The following is a 19,652-nucleotide window of genomic DNA, read 5'->3' on the forward strand; positions in this document are numbered from 1 at the left end:
TATTAAATGTGTGGCTTTGTCAAATTGATAGCTGTGTGAATCTAGAGAAATGAATTATTAGATGCAGATGTAAGACATTTTTAAAAAGTATGGCAACCACGAGATGCTCAAATCCAGCAAATAGCTGAAACTCTTCATTATAAAATCCAAGTCCTTTGAAGGTGAGTTCATTGGCATGTGTCACACAGATGCAGTTATGCATTTTCATGCAAAAAAAAAAAAAAAAAAAAAAGTTTCTCTGTGCGCCACAAAGAATTGTTGGATTCCTTCTAGCTTCTTTGCACTGGTGAGGAACCTTTTTAGGATTCCTATGGAGAAGGAACAGCAATATGAAGTTTTTCCTACCTTTTTCCTTACTGCCACCACAGTTTGGACAACATGTGTCATGATGACAGCTGACACACGTCTGTTTTTGCTGAAGAGTCCTTACTGGTTACATAAATTCAGCAGCCGTTTAGTCGTGGCTCTATCTCTCTCTCTCTGTGAACCACATGCACCACTTTGCTGTCATGTTTCTGTGTTTACTAACATAAGCTGTCTGCACATGTCCAGCTGTTATGATACAGAGCGCCACCAGCAGGCCCTGTACAGGTGCTGGTCATAAAATTAGAATATCATGAAAAAGTAGATTGATTTCAGTAATTCCATTTAAAAAGTGAAACTTGTATATTATATTCATACATTACATACAAACTCATATATTTCAGATGTTTATTTTGTTTAATTTTGATGATTACAAATGACAACAAATGAAAATCTCAAATTCATCATATCAGAAAATTAGAATATTGTGAAAAGGTTCAAAATTGATGGCCCCTGGTGCCACACTCTAATCAGCTAATTAACTCAAACCACCTGCAAAAGCCTTTAAATGGTCTTTCAGTCTAGTTCTATAGGCTACACAATCATGGGGAAGACTGCTGACTTGACAGTTGTCCAAAAGACGACCATCGACACCTTGCACAAGGAGGGCAAGACACAAAAGGTCATCGCTAAAGAGGCTGGCTGTTCACAGAGCTCAGTGTCCAAGCACATTAATAGAGAGGCGAAGGGAAGGAAAAGATGTGGTCGAAAAAAGTGTACAAGCAAGAGAGATAACCGCACCCTGGAGAGGATTGTGAAACAAAACCCCTTCAAAAATGTGGGGGAGATTCACAAAGAGTGGACTGCAGCTGGAGTGAGTGCTTCAAGAACCACCACACACAGACGTATGAAAGACATGGGTTTCTGCTGTCGCATTCCTTGTGTCAAGCCACTCTTGAACCACAGACAGCGTCAGAAGCGTCTAAAGAGAAACAGGACTGGACTGCTGGTGAGTGGTCCAAAGTCATGTTCTCTGATGAAAGTAAATTTTGCATTTCCTTTGGAAATCAAGGTCCCAGAGTCTGGAGGAAAAGAAGAGAGGCACTTCATCCACGTTGCTTGAAGTCCAGTGTAAAGTTTCCACAGTCAGTGATGGTTTGGGGTGCCATGTCATCTGCTGGTGTTGGTCCATTGTGTTTTCTGAGGTCCAGGGTCAACGCAGCCACATACCAGGAAGTTTTAGAGCACTTCATGCTTCCTGCAGCTGACCAACTTTTTGGAGATGCAGATTTCATTTTCCAACAGGACTTGGCACCTGCACACAGTGCCAAAGCTACCAGTACCTGGTTGAAGGACCATGGTATCCCTGTTCTTAATTGGCCAGCAAACTCTCCTGACCTTAACCCCATAGAAAATCTATGGGGTATTGTGAAGAAGAAGATGCAATACACCAGACCCAACAATTCAGAAGAGCTAAAAGCCACTATTAGAGCAACCTGGGCTATCATAACACCTGAGCAGTGCCACAGACTGATCGACTCCATGCCACGCCGCATTGCTGCAGTAATACAGGCCAAAGGAGGCCCAACTAAATACTGAGTGCTGTACATGCTCATACTTTTCATGTTCATACTTTTCAGTTGGCCAACATTTCTATAAATCCTTTGTTTTTATTGGTCTTCAGTAATATTCTAATTTTCTGATATGATGAATTTGGGATTTTCATTTGTTGTCATTTGTAATCATCAAAATTAAACAAAATAAACATCTGAAATATATGAGTTTGTATGTAATGTATGCATATAATATACAAGTTTCACTTTTTAAATGGAATTACTGAAATCAATCTACTTTTTCATGATATTCTAATTTTATGACCAGCACCTGTATATGTACTGCAGCGTTTTCAGTGGTGCTGTGTGAAGTCTTATGGAATTCTAAATTTTCTATTAAAATGTACCGCATTTGTCATTGTCAACATCAAACCACAGTTCAGCTCAGTGTTATTCATAACATAGAGCTAAATGTTAGTTTTTTAGGTTAAATGGAGTTTAACTGTTTTCTTTTTTTTGTTACAGCTATGTTTCTGAGAGGAAATTGGACAAATATGCAGCAAAGGTTGCTAAACCCATAGTAAAAGAAGTATTAATAAAAATGTATTTTTTCTTTTCTATTCCAACACTAGCGTGTCAAAAATATTTGTACTCTTCCCCTCTTGCAGTTAATATTTTTTTCTATGTTTTTGAGGTTGAAGGGCCTCTTGCCATGACCCTAATCTTTTGCAACCTTCAGATTCTCAGACATGAATATTTTGGGGCTTAACTGTCCTTGCAGGACTGCTGAAATAATCTCTAATATAAGAAAAATAGAGTTAGCAGTCTTACTGATCCATGCTCAAGTAGAAATATGTCAGTCACTCTTTTTTTTATAATTGTTGATTTAATTATATTTGTTTATTTCAATATTTTCAAAAACATGTTTTTAACCTCAAAATAGATTTTTTAAATCCAACTTTAAGTTGATGATTCTTTTGTTGCTATTTGTCTTTGTTTAATTTTTGAAATTGTGAACTGGGTTGTCCCCACATATATTTTAATATGCAAACTTTGCATCTATGACTCCATTAGTGGTAACCATCACATTTATTGGTTGCAGTAATATAATTTAAGTTTGATTTTAAATCATCTCATGCTGATAGGAAATTTCATTCCCTAACCTCCTATTTCCCTGGGCTGTAAATATTGCTTTAAATTGAAGCAATAGAGACATATTTAAGGTTAGAGCAACAGTTAGGAAAATTAAAGCTGCAATTAGTGAGAAAATAACCTGTAAGAGAACCTGAGCATTCTTTAATGAGTGAGATTTTGTATGATTTTTCTTAGAATTTGTTAGTTAACTAAATGATACGTTTCAACTAACCATAAAATGGTCACTTTTCTTGACATATTGCAGATTATTGTGTTCCAGAGAAGAAACACCCAAATAATACACTGGAAAAAACAAAATCTATAATCAAGTAAAAAATTCTTAAATTAAGTGTATTTACCCTTGATTTGAATAGGTAAATGAGATAATTTGCCAACTGAATAAATATTTTCACTCTTAAAATAACATAATTGGATAATATGCATATGAAATAAGACAATGCAATTGTGTTTTCTTATTTGTAAAGTATATTGTCTCGTTCCATTGGCAAAATATCTCTTATCTCCTTGATTTAAGTACAAATGCACTTATTTTAAGAAAAAAATGACTTATCAAAATTTTTATTTTTTCCATTGTAGACTCGTTTGTACACCAGTCTTTTTGGTATTCCAGCTTAAATTGATGACAGAGAAATGGAAGTACAATAGAGTACCCTAGGAGAGTGTTTGATGATAAAGGTAGCCCATAGACACATGAAATAAACCCATGAAGAACTATAGGCTTTGCCTGTCCTGTTTTACATACCTTATGGTAAATGGTAAATGGCCTGTATTTATAAAGAGCTTTTTCAAGTCAGGATACTTGACCAAAGCGCTTTACACTACATTCAGTCATTCACCCATTTACGCACACACTCAAACACTAGTGGTGACAAGCTGCATTGTAGCCACAGCTGCCCTGGGGCTCATTCACAGAAGCAAGGCTTCCGTACACTGGCACCTACTGACCACCATCAATAGACAATGCAGGTTAGGTGTCTTGCCCAAGGACACAACAACACTTGAACCGAAGACCTTCCAGTTGAAGGTCGAACTCCTGTATCAGACACCACTGTCGCCCCTAATGCTCATTACAGGCCTCCAAGTTTCAATACATTTAGAAAAATTTCAAACCTTAATTATTTATTCTACTACCTGTTTTTATAATTTTTTTTATTTTTGCTATCCAATCAATAAACAGCAAAACTAAATTATCTTGGGATTACAGTTAGTGAGAAGCAATCCTTTACAGAAATTAGGCTGGACTTCTCCTGTGATTAAATGCTTTGCATGTCTAGGCTCCTTTCTATGCTGTCTGCTGCAACCTGCAGCCTGTCAGATACAACGACGGCTTCACAGCTGCACATATGGCAGCAAGTCCCCTTAAAATGCACGCGCACTAAGCTGCGACGTACAAAATTTAAGCCTGCTTTCTCTGAAAGGAGGATTTGAAGAAACAAGCCACAGCTCTAAAATCTGTCCTTTCTGCTTGAGAAGATACGTGAATTTTTTCCACCCCATTTTTAATACCCTTTTAATGAGATGACTGAATTATGGATTGAGTACAACTTTAGTAGGAATAAAGTTTCTTCTCCTGAACATCAATTTAGGTGCATTTGAGGTCTGGGCTTGAGATTCACAAAGATTATCTCATTTATTTGAGAGCGAGCTCTCGTGCTTGAGATGGAGCCTTTTTAATATTCATTTTTCGTGCATAGGAATTCGTGAGGAGAGTTGTAAAAGTTTGATTGGGTTATAGCCTTGCCTGCCCTCCCTTTCATGATGCTGGGCGAGTGCTCTAAAACTTGAAAAGTCCTTTCTGTATTTGTTCTGTCTGCCCTCTCTTCAGCCCTCATCACTGCATCTACAGCGAGCCCCCGAGCTGCTGCGACAGCCGGAACGCCGGTCACGACTCCCTGCTCCACAGCTCCCTATAAAGCATTTACATATCCATTTAAAAAAATCTTTTTTCTCATTTTAATTTGCTTTGCTGAGTATTCCAGCTCTTTTCTTTTCTGTACCCATCCACCTCCCTCTCCGTTCTTTTTTTAACGCCACACACGGTCCATGGATGCTCTGCCTCTGGTTTCAAGACAAGCAGATTAGACTTGCATGAGGTCCCGGCCTATGCATTTCCCCATCAGGAAGCTCAGAGTGTGACCTCATGTGTGTTTTGCACAGTGGGTGTGTAAAGCGCATGCTAATGCAGGTTGGAGAGATGACAATCCAATGGAGACACATTGTGTGGGTCGTCACTTAGAGAAAGGAAGACCTAGAACTGCAGACAGAGGCAGAGAAGAGAGGGCCACTGTCTGCTTCCACACAGCACTTTTTAACTTCCCTTTCGATTTGCACTCTACAGACCCACAGGCCACTATGAAACCGGCTTTTGTGAGTATTGATTCCCTTATAGACAGCAGCTCTGTCAGCGTTATTAATCATGTCAATCTGTTCTAAATGGCTCAAATTAAAGTATTTCTGTGGGTAATTGTTTTCCATTAAAGCTTTTTCTGTTGTTATCCACTAGAAAGGCTAAGTAGCATCACTGGACAATCCAGGATTTGTTTTCTAATAGTTTCTTTGAAAGTTCTTCAATTGTATTCAGTGATGCATCTATTAGCCTTTTTTCAGTCACTCATGAATTACAGTTTTCTGTTAAGTCTCACATGGTGATCTGATTCTAAATATCGTATGTTTAATGAATTTATTGAATGAAGGGTCTAAGATTTGAAAGTTTGACCAACAGATCAGAGGATCTTTCACCAGATTTGATTGTTTCTTCTGTAATTTTCATTTTTAGGTCCATTTATTTTGTGTAATTCTGCAGCTTGCTAAAAGAAAAGAGACACTTTGCTGCCTGTTCCTTTACTAGCTGAGTTTTTATAATATATACATTTTTTTATTCAGCTCAGGCCTTTTTTATAACAGTGAGAAAGCCTAAAAAACCCACCGCATTCTTCAGAGTCTAAGGTGATAATGCCAAAAAGCTCTGATTTATTTAGTAACCCATTATTTATTTATCATTGATCAGAACCGATCATGGGGAAATTGACTGATTCTGATTTCTGATCACTTGGTCGGTGCTGAAGTTTTTTTCTGTTGCTCTGCAGCTCCCACATTTTAGTCATTAGCAAAATAATAAAACATGCAGGATGAAATAATATTTATATATATATTTTTGGTCATTGTACTGTACTTCCAAAAATGAAACCGTGACATTGGGCTATTTAAGGAGGAGGTTGGTGCAATTGCTGACGGTGCTTTGTCCCGCTGTGGCATTGAGGTTTTGGCAACTTGCATCGAAAGTGGGCTGTTTGTGTTCCCTTTGATGCCTCTAGTCTTCAGCCAACTCCTGCTTTGTTGCCAGTTTATCATTTTTAGACCCTCCTTGCCTCTCTCGGTCCCAGGTGTCCTTTATCATCTCTCAATATGACGTCTTCTCCTTCATTCATTTGCCAGATCTTTTTGTTGTTTTTTTTTCTTCAGATTGTTAAGGCAAAGATATTTTAAACTCCCAGTTCGGTGAAGTTATTGTGCTCAGTCATCCTGGAGCAGCAGGCCTGCTGTGAGCAGAATGATAAATAGGTTGATCGTTGCTGGCTGTTCAGCTGTTGACCTCCACCTTTTTGGTGACTTCTGGCCTTTCTCTTTGTTTTTCTCTATTTATAGGGAGTTCCTCTAACAATGGATCCCTCCATTTCTTCTCCCTCCAATTCAGTCCTTGTTTTTTTCTTTTTTTTAAACACCTTCCCCTATCTGTTGTTTCTCATGCTTCTTTCCAGCTTACGTCTAAACCATCATTTTTTTCCTCCTAATATGGATATTTTACCTTGAAGAAATTGTCTTGCTCACACCCACTGATAATGATATATTTTCTCAGTTCTTACACTATATCACACCTGTCTTTTACGCCTGCTGCCTATGAATCTCATTGGCCTTGGTAGTACTCCCTTTCCCATTATGAAATGCAAGTAAAAGTGAGACAAAAACAACCGTGCATTTTCCTCCCGCATCTACATGCAGGCTGGTGTTACAGTGCTTTTTTTTTTTTTTTTTATAAACCAAGTAGTGACTAGTGAATTCTTATAAAATTGCTGAACATGTTGCAAAGTTACAACCTCTGCTTCAGTTCTGGGATTTCCTCTTAAGTGAAATTAAAAAGATATTGTTTTTATGCTTCAGGGTGGTACCATAGTTATATATTGTGTGCCTTTTCCTCAGAGCTATGCCTCCCTCCTTTGCAAACCCTTGGCTACTTTATGTTACCAGTGCCGTGCTTTGTCATAAGTGAAGCAAAAGCTACAACCATTTTGTAGGGGTCGGATTTTACAGACTATGAAGCCACTCTACAAATGCAGTATTTTTGTTTTGCGTTTTTTTTTACAATTTGGTGTCTAGTTGTTCAAAACTACTAGCTATTGTTCGCAATGGTTATGTTTATTTGTATGTCCAAAATATAAATAATAGGAACTAACCCTGCTGTTAGCTAAGTGCATGTTTCTGTTTTATTTGTAAATGGTTCTATTTTCTTGTCAGGTCGCTCTTGAAAAGAGCTGAGGGTTTAATCTGGATAAATGAAGGTTTATGATCTAAATATGCATTACAATTAGAGTTTTTTCTTTTTTTTCTGAGGACGGTTCCAAGGCCACACAAATTTATTTCAAACCCATAACACTTATCTAACAAATTTCAAAGGTCTTAAAAGCTTCCTAGTAAATTTAAAATGGATAGTATTACTTTCCTTCCAGAGTGTTATGCACTGCTTTACATACTCCTTTCCCATGCAATCTATATTGGATTCATAAGTGGGTTTTTTCATAGCTTTACAAACTTTTAATCCGTTTTTTGTTAAGGAAATGAGAACATTTTCACAAGACACATGCCTCGAATTTAAATGAAAAAAATAAAATAAGAAAACAGCACAAAAAGCATGAATTCTCTGTTGGCAGACACAGATGTCTTCTTCTGTCCCAAAACAAGGAGGATCTAATTCCACCGAAAGCGTAAGATGCCTGTTTTTATATGAATACTGCCGATCTGCTGGTGGTTTGGCTCTGTCCTTTCTTTTTATCCAGGTAGAGGGGATCTTCTCAGCCTTTATTACTTCTATTATAAATAAACCCTTGGTTGCCTATTAGTTATTTCTTCCTTCAAGCCGAAATGCTTTATTATAGCATGACGGCAGCATGTTTTTATCGAAGTGTAAGTTTTAAAGTTACACTTCCTTCTCTACCCCTCTGAGAGATATTTCTCTTTATTCGGTCATTAGACTTCTGCACCATGAGTGATGACGTTAAATTGCACACTTGTGGCAGGTCTTTTCATATTTAATTCCACTAATGGGAAGCCGTCTGGAGGCTTTTTAAGCAAAACTCTAGAAGCACTGCAGACGCTGCTGCAACGACCCTCAAGAAAACGCATAAAAAGCCGCTATGCTGCTGTATTAGCTGCAGGATCTGAAGTTACTGTATCTGGCAGCGGTGACAGCAACCCTGTCGTTTCTTTGCTTTTATTTGCTTCACTCCTGATGTCAATGCATAATAAGCTCTAGGTTGGCTCAGAGGGTTCCCATGTTTTATTGGAGCAGTTCAATCCTTCATTGTCTGTGGGATTATTTGGAGATTGAACACTTGTGATGTTTACATTTTTTCTAGGGTGATGCATGTACCTATTGCTAGAAACATGTTTTTTTGGGGGGGTTCTCTCAGGTGAAATTTAATGCTCTGTTTTATTAACCTGGTGTGTTTTTTCTATGACGATGAGTTTAGCTAATTAAGTACTAATACAGGTTTCCATTGCAGCAATATGCCACTAACTTTACAAATAATTTAAAACCAAAGGATGGACTGAAACACTGTGATGGATAAAGATGAGTGTTCAACTTTTTCTTGGTTCCTTTGGCTGCCTATCAGAGGGTTTATGTGCATGCTCTCAGCTGTCTGTGCAGGGTTTTTCCATGTGCTCAGTATTTCCTCCCAGTAAAGACCATGCATGTGAGGTCATAATGTAAGGAGTGTTTGTGGGTTTCTGTCTCTTTGTGTTAAATGTGTGATGGAGTAGCAACTTCCCAAGGGTGGATCCCTCTGCTGGTCCAATTTCAGTTGCAATAGGCTCCAGCTCCCTGATGTCTGCATGTAGAATAAAGGATGGAGCCACCGCTGTCACACCCTGTTCACTGGGAAAATTATTCTGCTGTAGGACTTTAGGTTTTGTTTTTCAATTCTGGGTCACTCCATGCAAACTGGCACACATAACCTGCTTTGTAACTTTTAAAGCTTAGCATAAAAGCTAAAGCATACAGCTCTTTAGCTAAGGTTTTACAATGATTATCTGGTTCTAAAATGTTTATCAAAAAATGATTTGAATAGATATATGGGGAATTTAGCCTAATTATTCACCAAAGGTAAACTCCACAAAGAAGTTAAGAAAAAACTGCCAATACACTTTAACCAGCCCTGCAACAAACTGATGGTTCCCTGCACACAATTGAAAAAAAAAGACTTCTTCTTTCTCCAACTGTAGTCAGTGAGGTTTGGTTAGTTGTGGTTTTTACCCCAAAACAGCCCTCAGTTTTCTGCTACTGAAGCAGTAATTTCAGGATCTCCTGACATTATTATTACGAATGTGAGCTGGTTAACTTTAAACTAGATAATAATTTTTTGTGTCAATGCAACCAAGCTATATTTAGCTTATGTACCATGCCCATATTCACACTGTACAGGAGAACAATGTTCCAACAGATTCAAACCAAGATTCTAGTTACCCCAAATTTTTAACTTTGGGGTTTTTTTGTTTTTGTTTTTACGTTGTTTTCTAAAAACTTAATCTACCAGTCAAGTTATGAAAATGCTTCCCCTCATTGATTCAGATTCCCAAATGAATGTCTTGCTATTATGCAGCTTATTTTTATTCTGGGTGGCTGCTCTCAGCTTAAGCTGCTCCTCCACTTTAGTAAAATAATGTAAATAAAGTTCTAACAAAACTGTTAAAACCTTTCACTTGGTAGGAATCTCCTACCTTTACATCTTTATCGGTTTGTTTTTTTCTTTAAAATACACTTTAGTGAGTGTGTTACCATGGTTTTGCTGTTTTACAATGATAATAAAGACATTCTGATTCTGACTAAAAGGGAAATCTTAGGTCAGCTATAAACCTCTGAAGGCCTTTAAACTAATTGGATGCAGTTTGTGAACTAGAAGAATCGGGCGGATTGTGTGCATGGAATGACCCTGTTGTTGCAAAGAAGATATTTTCTGTTCAATTAGTGCTCAGGGTGTGTGTTTAATAGAATGCCTTTTCTTACATTTCACCTCTATCTTTTCTATCTCTAGATTGAGAAGATCATGACTCTTATCGGAGCTGGCATTGATTTCTCCAGAGATCAGCACTATGCTTCACCAGGTAAGATATGACTCCAAAAGTTTCTTTCATGCACTGACCATTAATTAGCCTTTTCTGTCAGTACAGTCACAGGGAATAACGAAGTAGACCTTTACTGCTTTTAATGCTTTCATTGATAAATGAAAATAAAAGGAGTTGCTTGGTGCAGTTAATCAAATAGAGCACTAGATCAGCAAAGTGTGACCACACCTGTAAAAAAAGATGTTTTTGCAGTTTGCTGGTCTGTAAGCGTGCGGGAAATACCGAGTGAGGGAGACAACAAGCAACAGAGCAGCCAGTGATGCTCCTCATGACTCTAGAAATGTGTTTAAGGCCATTTTCAAATAAGCTAAATGCCAAAAATTTGCAGCAAGAATGTTTTAATTTCTGTGAGATCAATAAAGTAATATCTGATCTTATCCAATCGGAAAACATTTTGGTAGTTTCCCAGCAGGACTTACCTTCCGCTCAGAAAAGTGTGGAACTACATGCAGGTTTTAAAACCTTAAATTTTTGGTTAAAATGAATGGGAGTAAAGTCCCAAGGAGGTAAAAATGGCTCCAACCCCAAGTTTCTGCTTAGGTTTTTCCATTGACTGGGTACCATAACCTGCTTTGATAGATTCTAACTTTATTATCTTAAGAAAATTTTCAAAGCTAAATTAGTTTTTATATCGAATTTGAAAATCAGATACTTGACTATATTTGGTGTTTGGTTTAAGTCCCTGCTCTCCTATTACTGTTCAGGCTTTTCTGAACATTGTCATCAGGAGTGATGGATGACCGGAACTGTAACGGCAACCTGTGCGATCGACTCCTTTCCCTTTAGCATTCCCCTCTCACATCGCTCAACATTCACCTTGACTCTGCATTAGCTACTTTTCAATATATTTTATCAATGCAGCAACTCCTCTGTGTCTCCATGCAGACTTCTTATTCTAACCTTCTGCTTTTTTAAGTTCTGCACTGGAAAGAGCTCCTTAAATATTAAGCAATACGTGTTTCAGTTGGCTGAGTGCATTTTACTGTGTAGTTCTGAGGAAAGCTGACACTTGAGTATTAATCAGGTTAGTGCTCCTTCACAGACTGCATCTGACTGATCTGATGTGGAGTTTGCATCGACAGAGCTTTAAGCTGCCGGGCCCTTGGCTCTGCCTCAGAGCTGCTGCTGTCAGAAAACCATCAGAGGACTCGCTAAAGAAAAGTCTCCCTGCTCAATTTGCACACGGGAGACAGAGTCACTTTTTCCTCTTCTCTGATTACTCTACAGTTTGAAAGCGATGCTCGGATTTGATTGGCTCCGTGCCCGCAACCTCTCTTTATTTCCAGCATTTTACTGATTAGCTCATCAGAGTGAAAGATATATCTGGGGAGAAAAACCTGAGGTGTCGGTGAAAGGCAAAGACTGAGAGAAAAAATTCAGGAGCATAAAAAAACAAATGCAAGTAATGAGGGGTGTGAAGGAGGGTAGCATAGAGCGACACAGAAGCCACCTGCAGTATTTCAAAGAGGAGGGGGAGGTTAGAGTGTGTGGAAGTAGAGAGAGAAAGAGAGGAGAGAGGGAGTAACAGGCAGGACAACGGGCAGACTACACTCCGGCATACAGGATCAAGCAGTCTGCTCTGCAGCTTTTTCGTCTTGGACTTTTGTCTTTAGCTCAGTTTTTTTTCTTTTTCTGAGCAATCTTTGTCTTTTTTCTTTTTTTGAAACTTTCTGTTGGACCAAACGGGGATTAAATATACAGATGTGGAAATCCCATCTGGTTGAGCGTTGGATCTGTTGCATATTGAGTAGATCTGAGGAATACCTTGGAGTGGGACAACAAAGATTTCTGAATATCAATTTTATTTAGCAGAAATGTAGTTATAGCCTATGATATTTATTCGTAATTAAGTAAAAAGTGAAAATTGAGTCTTGGAGGTATTTTAAGTGTTTCTATACTATGTTTACAATATTTGAGATACTTATTTTGTTGAAATAGGTCAGATATCCTTATGTTTGCAGGATAAGAGGCAGTCCTGTCTTTGTACTGACTGGCTGCTCTCAGCTCAGGCTGCTGACAGCTGTCACTGTAGCCCTGCTTTGTGATCAATCTCAGGTCATTGCATTCATGTCACAGGTTTGCTCCCTTTTTTGCCTTTAGTGTTCGTTTTATTTTTATGCATCTCAAAAAAGCAAATGGGAATCTTTGGATTATATCTTTAATTGACTTAAGAAAGGAAGTTATGAACTCAAAACAAGTACTTTGACTATTTTATGCTCAAACTTTTTTTTTTTTATTGTTAAAAAATCAAACATGTTTTCACCTCTTCCCAACAAGCCTGAGAACAAACTGAGTAAAAACGTTGTGGTCACCCACTAGGACGCCTTAGAGTTTATCTCTTTCCCTTGACCCCTTGGACGGGGTGATATACTCCATCTTGGCGAACTGCAGTCCGGCCCCCGCTTCCCAGCGGGAGCTGACGCCCTCTCCACGTAGGACACTGTCTCCACCGGCCTCTTGCTGCTTGTGCGCTCGGCTCTGCTGGCCGAGAATTATGTGGCAATGCCACGTCTCCTCCTCAGAGTGCCGCTGCTACCGACTGAAAGGTTTCTCTCTGCTGAAGCGCTTTCCCCTGTCAGCAGGTGCTGCAGGCCGGCTGCTGGAGCAGCCTGTGGGGGACTGGCTGGAGCATGTGGGGCTGCCGCAGTACGAGAGCAAATTGCTGCTGAACGGCTTTGATGACCTCCACTATATGGTAAATATTGTCTTTTATTTCTGTACTGTGTTTCTAATTTTCTTTCATATGCTACATTTCAGTTTTCCACTGATCCCAACAGAATTCCAGGTTGTGCATTACTCTAATTGATATTAGCTTTGGATGAGACAAGATCCCCTCAGCCTTATCAAAAATGTGATTAACTCAGTGTTTTGTGCCTTGCAAAAAGTCTATTACATTTTGATCTACTGCCCATTACCACCCAGCTGAATTATAATTACCAGGATTTTATGTGATAGAGGAAAAGCTTTGGTATTTTAGTGTGCAGCAGAAAAACGTTTATAGATAAAGCAGCAGTAAACGTTTAGAGATAGATAAAGATGTGAAGTTTAAAAAGGAGAAAGGTTAGAAAATAACATCCCAGGGACAATACTCAGTCCATCATGGGTGATTGTCATAAATGCATCACTGTCCACATTAACATATGAGACATGGAGAATCCATAACAGTGTAGTAGCTTTAAATTAGTTTCTAAAGCCCATAACTCAAATGGATCTGCTAAAAGAGGATTTTTTTTAGTTAAATCTGGCATTAATGGACGTTGGCTGAATGAAATTCCAAATTACATTTATGCAAAAATTTCTTCTGGGCTAGCACTAAAAATCCCAATTAAAGATGTTGCAGTTTTAACCAGGATAAATATGAAACACATTTCAAAGACTTATGCAAAGCATATCAACAGTAAGCAATCAGAAACTATCAGGCTTTTTGCCTAATATTTTTATACTTGGTTGTATCCTGTCTCGGGTCTGTCCTGTGCTTTTAGTCACTCTGTCAGGATCCCTTGATGCTGATGTCACGTTGCTTTGCCGACACCTCTCTCCGGCCTGTAGCATGTGATGCCACTGCGAGTCGGCTCAGGTGCTGTGGGGATTAATGAGGACTGATGCAGGAGAGAACTAGGGACCAAGCGGGAAAGGAGAAGTTAAAAACAAAACAAACATGTTCAACTCTGAAAAAAGACAATAAAAAAACATTAACTCTTTAACCTAAGTGTTCTCAGAAACAGGTCATTATTTACACACAATATGAAGGTGTGGCAAAGGTGTTTTAAATAGTTTCCATCAATAAGCGTCAGACACATGGAAACAATAAGCATTATTAATAAAGGATTGCTAAGAATTGCTGTTTTTTTGCAGAAAATGTGCAGTTTTCTCTGATCAAGAAGGAGCAATCCTCCCTGTTTTATGGAACATAGAATTTCAGCTTTATGCATTTTTTCCATCTTAGCATTCATGTATAAGTCGATGCTGAAGCCTCTGAAGTTTCTCCCAGGGCTTAATCATACTGCTGGTTTAAGCAGCTCACACCCATCTTCCTCAACCTTGAATCTTCTCTTCTTCTCAGCAGACTGCTGGCATAATTCTGTTTATGATCAGCTTTGGAGACCAACCAATTTCCTGACAGATTCAGACTAAATCTCCAATCTTTCAATGTTTTAGAATTAGGTTAAAAATAAAGGAATAAGTTGTGTCTGCTCTACTTGGTGTTTTGTTGAGATCATGAACAACTTCTATTCTGCTATTTTGGCTCGTCATGATGTCAGTCCTCAAGATTTGGATCAATAGGAGCTCTGATTGTGTTATGCTCATCTCCTGAAACCTATTAGAGGCTTTTTATTGACTCCTGGTGAAACATCCTCCCCCAAAATTGGCTCCTCACAGCAGCAAGCAATGCTCCCGGAAACAGGAAGCATCTTTTTTTTATGCAATAATCTTCCAAAAACTATCTCGCGGGTTTCTTTATACAGTGTTGAAAGTCTGCAAGATTATGGAATTAGATTTCTGTATTTCTCAGAGTGTTATAAAAAGAAATGCCAGAAAGAAAAGTCTTAAATTATCTGTGGTTTTATAGGAATCTTTTGTTTTGTAATATTTCTAAAAGAACATAAATGACTAGTAACTCTGTCACTGCACCTCTATCACTGCTGCATGTTAGAATTGGAAATGTTTTAATTGCTGTACTGAATGAAATTTCAATTAAATTTGTCTAAGTCTAAAGTCTAAGTCTACTAAGGTGAGTCTGGAAACCTCAGTAACCTTTAACAAACGTGTGTTGGAACCCTGAACCTGTGGTGGTTGATAGTCTAAACCAAGGCCCTGTGTCTGAGCAAAGTTTTTATTTGCAGTCTTCCAAAAGAGAGGAAATTCCCTTTACTTATGTTGCCATGTTGTCTTTCTCTAATCTCAAGTTTTTCTATGGTTGCCATCATTCATTATGCTGCCTTAACATACCCTCCAAACGGTTTTCACTGGATTTCTTTCAATGCAAACAAAACCTTCAGAAAAATCCAGTAATTTTATAGTGTATTAAGCTCTAAGCAAACTTGAATTAAATAATTGATCCCTTTGCTTTCTTTGCGATTCTTACTCTATATATTTAAAAGCATTTGTAGTTAATAAATAAGGCCCTTTTGTGTGATAAGTCACAACTTCCTCAGCTTTTTCTCCTTGGTCTGGATAGTTTTTGGGCATTCAATTTTAACTCTTAAAGTTCCCAGGATTTTCAGTTGAAAATGCCTAAAAAGGCCTCTCCAAATTCAAACTTTTATAGGTCTTGAGTCATATGGAGTATAAATAAAGTTCTGGGCTCTATGTAAAGAATACACTCTCTAGTTTACACCTGTGCTTTCTGATTTACTGTAAGTGCACTGCTGTGTATGTGGTATGCTTTATAAAACAGCTCTGAATATAAAAAAAAACTATTCTAGCCTGGATTTTCTATGTGAAAATAATTTAGAATTGTACTCTAGCAGGCGAGGAAAGAATCATTTAATAGAAACATTGTCTTATATCCTGGCAAGCATCCTTCCAAATGAGATTGGACTATCTGCAAAAACGGTATTTCTAGAAGTGCTCATCTAGGACTAAGCCATTCCACCACTTTTGCATACTTCAACATTGAAACATCAATGACACTTCTTTGGAAAGATAACTTTCCAAAGAAAAATATTTAGTGAAATATTTAGATATTATATATAATAAATATTTTATATTAAATATATATTTAAAATCTGAATATATAACATGAGGTGAGTCATCTAGCAGTAAGCTATCTTTTAAATTTAGGCTCCACCCACATATAAAAATATATATATAATCCATATATTGTCGTAAACAGCTATTCATTGGCAATACATTAATATCACTCATGTGAAGGTGAGTTTTTACTGGTTGAAAGGTTGGACAAGGAAGTTAACTGTAACCATGATTGACGCCCAATGGGTTTCTGCTGTCCTAGCCTGCCCCCATCGTCCTGTAACTGGTCAAACATTCAAGCCAGGACTTGCTGTTTGAACTGGTGGTAGCATGGAATGCATTGTTTTTAGCAACTTTTAGCTGGAAATTTTTTTTTTAAATATAACAAAATGTGGTGGTGTTTTTCCCTGAAGATGAGAATTATCCTGCAGTATTATCTTTTTTCTGGCTGTTTGGAGCAGAAAGAGGAGGGAAATATTGGAGCTTTCTTGAACTTTTTGAGTTTTGTGTATCTTTTACTTTTTTCTCGATAAAACAGCTGCTGCTTTTGTCGAGGTTCAGCATGTGTGGTATCATTGAAAGAGGAGAACGAAAGCTTTCTGTACAAATGTGGACATGCTGAAATACTCATTGAAATACTCATAGGTACATGCACTGAAAGTTGAAAAGCTGTTCTTGGGTCACGGGCGGGTTGTTTGGAACTCAAGGAACTTTAAGGTAGCCTGAATTCAGAGTGAATCTCTGGATGGACAGAATAGGGATAGAGGAGCATTTTGAAGAACAGGAGGGCGTTGTTAGAAGAATGTCTGTCACTGATCTCTCTCTTTGTTGTTTTGCTATTTGGAGATTTTTGAGACCAGACTTCTTCATGCACAGCAGAAAGCCTTCCTCCCTTGGATGTTAACCACACATCATGTTGATGGACCTTAATAGTTTGGTTCCATAGAGTCATGCCCACAAAATCGTATTAATTAACTGAAATATTAAAAATTTCTATGGGCTTTGTTTGATTAAGTATATAACCTGTTCAGTCGAAAATCAGTCGATAAAATCAATATTTTCTATTTTTTGTTTTGCCCATCACCAGTAGCTTATATATTTATTACATTTTACTTTCTGTCCAACAAATCTTTGGAGGATCATGTGTTTTACCTAGAGCCAAAGGAAAAATTGATACTCCACAAAAATCATGTACTGTATAATTGGGATGTATTTTTCCCCCCTTAGTACCTTTATTGTTTAAACTCCACATGTTATAATGCAATCATCCATACTGTTGGATTATTAACAGCACTTCAATTAAGTGCTGGTATCCATCCAGCTTCCAACAATGCTTGGCAGAAGAGGCTGCATGCAGTGGGGATGCTGCTTTAAGATGATGGTCTTTATGAGGTCAGCTGAGTGTCGGGTATCAAGAAAGCAAAGAAGACGCATCGGGATGTGAGCTTGAGGCAGCTGCATGAAGCACCAGTTTGGATTTAAAAGATTTTAAAGTTTTAAGTGGGTTTTTTTCCTGATTAATTTTGCTCCTTTTTCATCTAAAAGATTATGCCACTCATTGTTATCAAACATTGGATATAATTCTCCTAAAAATGTGATTCCGCATAAAGCCTGACAGGGACAGCAGTACTCTGTTTACATCTACATGGAAAGCAGATCCTCTGGTTTAACCTGCTGGAAACCCTCCTCCATCCTGGCACACCCTGCTGTGTATATGTGAGCACCAAAGCTCCTCAGGCCCATATCAGAGAGTCAGCTTCATGGATACTGAGGCATTGCAATTTGTTCCTGATGCAGCAGCTTCAGTGCAGGTTTTTACACTTCCAACAGATGAGATTTAGTTGCTGACCTTGTCGATATATGGCAGCAATATCCAACTGCAGTTTCTCCTGACTTCTTACAGGCCAGTTTAAGTAATTTTTTACTTCATAAAAACATATTTGTCAGACTTTGTGATATCAGCAAACATGGCAGTAGAATAAACAATGTATTGCATGGCCTGTTTTTTTTTTATCTCTTATGATCTCAAGCTCAAAGGATAACGTTTCTTTGATCTACATCTGTTTCTCTTTTATCTATATATATAGATATATATCTATATATAGATATAGATATCCCCTAATGCTGGCATCTCTGCAATTCAGATATTGACTTTCGTGCATTATCAGTTACACTGTGATATTTATTGTAACCAAAGACTGGTTTTAGCATCACTCCTTGCATCTGCATCAATCCAGCCTTCCAAGCGAGGTCTCATGCAGGAAGGTATCGAACTGTTCCTCCAACAGCAGTCTATGGAGAATATCCCTCAGCGATTACTCATGTTTTCCTGCGACTCTGAATATTTGGAATCAATAACACACCAGTGAAGTCTTTTCTCAGAGAGGATTTGTCTAGGTTAAATTTAACCTTGGATAAAAGTGGTCTGTTCTACATTAAAAAAGGATGATTAGGTTATATATTTGCAAACTGGATTATTCTTTGAGAAGTAGCATGTTTGTCCTCAAAGTCCCTTTAAGAATTGTATTAATGGTCAATATTCTTGTTATGGCAGCAACAATGATGCCTGTTTTCTGTTCTGCAGGGAAGCAATGTAATGGAGGACCAAGACTTGAGAGAGATTGGAATCACAGATCCAAGCCACAGAAAAAAGATCCTGCATGCAGCACGCTCCTTTCCTAAGGTGACCAAGCACTAAAATTTGTTCTCAGAATTTTACCTTACTCTTCTTTTTTGGATCTGTTTTCTATTATTTCTAATATATTTTTAGCCAAATGATAAAAAGATTCTGGTGCATTTAAAGCTCCCCTGGTAGATTTTCTGTGGAAGTTGCTGGCCTGTATTTCACTAATGCAAAACCAAACAGATAATAAAATAAAAAGGGGAAACCCTAATCATTCAATACATTAAGAAAAAGAAACTTGAGATGCAATAATAGTTTTCCAGTCCAATAATCCCTTAAGGTATGTCTGATATACTGTCTTATGAGTATGTACAGTATGCTCCACAGATTTTAACTAGTGACTTTAACTCACCATTGAAAATGTATCTGTTTTCTCCAAGATGTTAAATTATTTTACTGCACACAAGTCCAGTTAGAACCTGGGTGTTCATTTGTTTTAGTTATATTTGTATTTTTAAGTACTATTCCTGCTAGTTATACTAATACAGTGACATCAGTTGCTACTTGAAAAGTAACTTGTGACATCAATTAATATTTTTAATGATTAATCTCTACTTGAGCCTGGTGGCATAACCACCGTCCTGAAAAGCCCAAAGCATCTGTGACCCCCAGGTTTTCCCTCCACAGGTAAAAGCCCTGGGATGTGATGGCAGCAGCTCTCTGTCCGCCTGGCTGGAGAACCTGGGTCTGCATGAGTACCTACCCAACTTCCTGTCCAGCGGCTGCCGTAGCCTTGACTGCGTGAAAAACCTTTGGGAGCTGGAAATCGTCAATGTGAGTCGCACTGTGTCACATGTGGATTGTGCAAAGTATCAGACGGTGAAATTAGTTTCTAAGCATGTCACCTAAAAGTCAGTTTGATAGTT

The 19,652-nt window shown here is 38.1% G+C and overlaps 1 protein-coding gene across 10 annotated transcripts in view; it reads left to right on the forward strand.

Annotated features, from left to right (window-relative positions):
* Nucleotides 1–19,652, forward strand: part of LOC119782030 (ankyrin repeat and SAM domain-containing protein 1A-like) — an 86,759-nt gene that overhangs the window by 49,745 nt on the left and 17,362 nt on the right. For 6 of the 10 annotated variants that reach the window (XM_038282764.1, XM_038282762.1, XM_038282765.1 and 3 more), the window contains 5 exons: nucleotides 7,937–7,990; nucleotides 10,319–10,388; nucleotides 12,989–13,104; nucleotides 18,688–18,786; nucleotides 19,414–19,560. In XM_038282764.1, the coding sequence (XP_038138692.1) occupies nucleotides 7,937–7,990; nucleotides 10,319–10,388; nucleotides 12,989–13,104; nucleotides 18,688–18,786; nucleotides 19,414–19,560 (486 nt within the window). The remainder of the gene's footprint in view (nucleotides 1–7,936; nucleotides 7,991–10,318; nucleotides 10,389–12,988; nucleotides 13,105–18,687; nucleotides 18,787–19,413; nucleotides 19,561–19,652) is intronic. The other 4 variants (XM_038282766.1, XM_038282771.1, XM_038282763.1 and 1 more) reach the window with 3 other exon arrangements.

The sequence above is a fragment of the Cyprinodon tularosa genome, unplaced genomic scaffold, assembly GCF_016077235.1.
Source record: "Cyprinodon tularosa strain WSP-4 unplaced genomic scaffold, ASM1607723v1 ctg187, whole genome shotgun sequence".
Taxonomy (NCBI): Eukaryota; Metazoa; Chordata; class Actinopteri; order Cyprinodontiformes; family Cyprinodontidae; genus Cyprinodon; species Cyprinodon tularosa.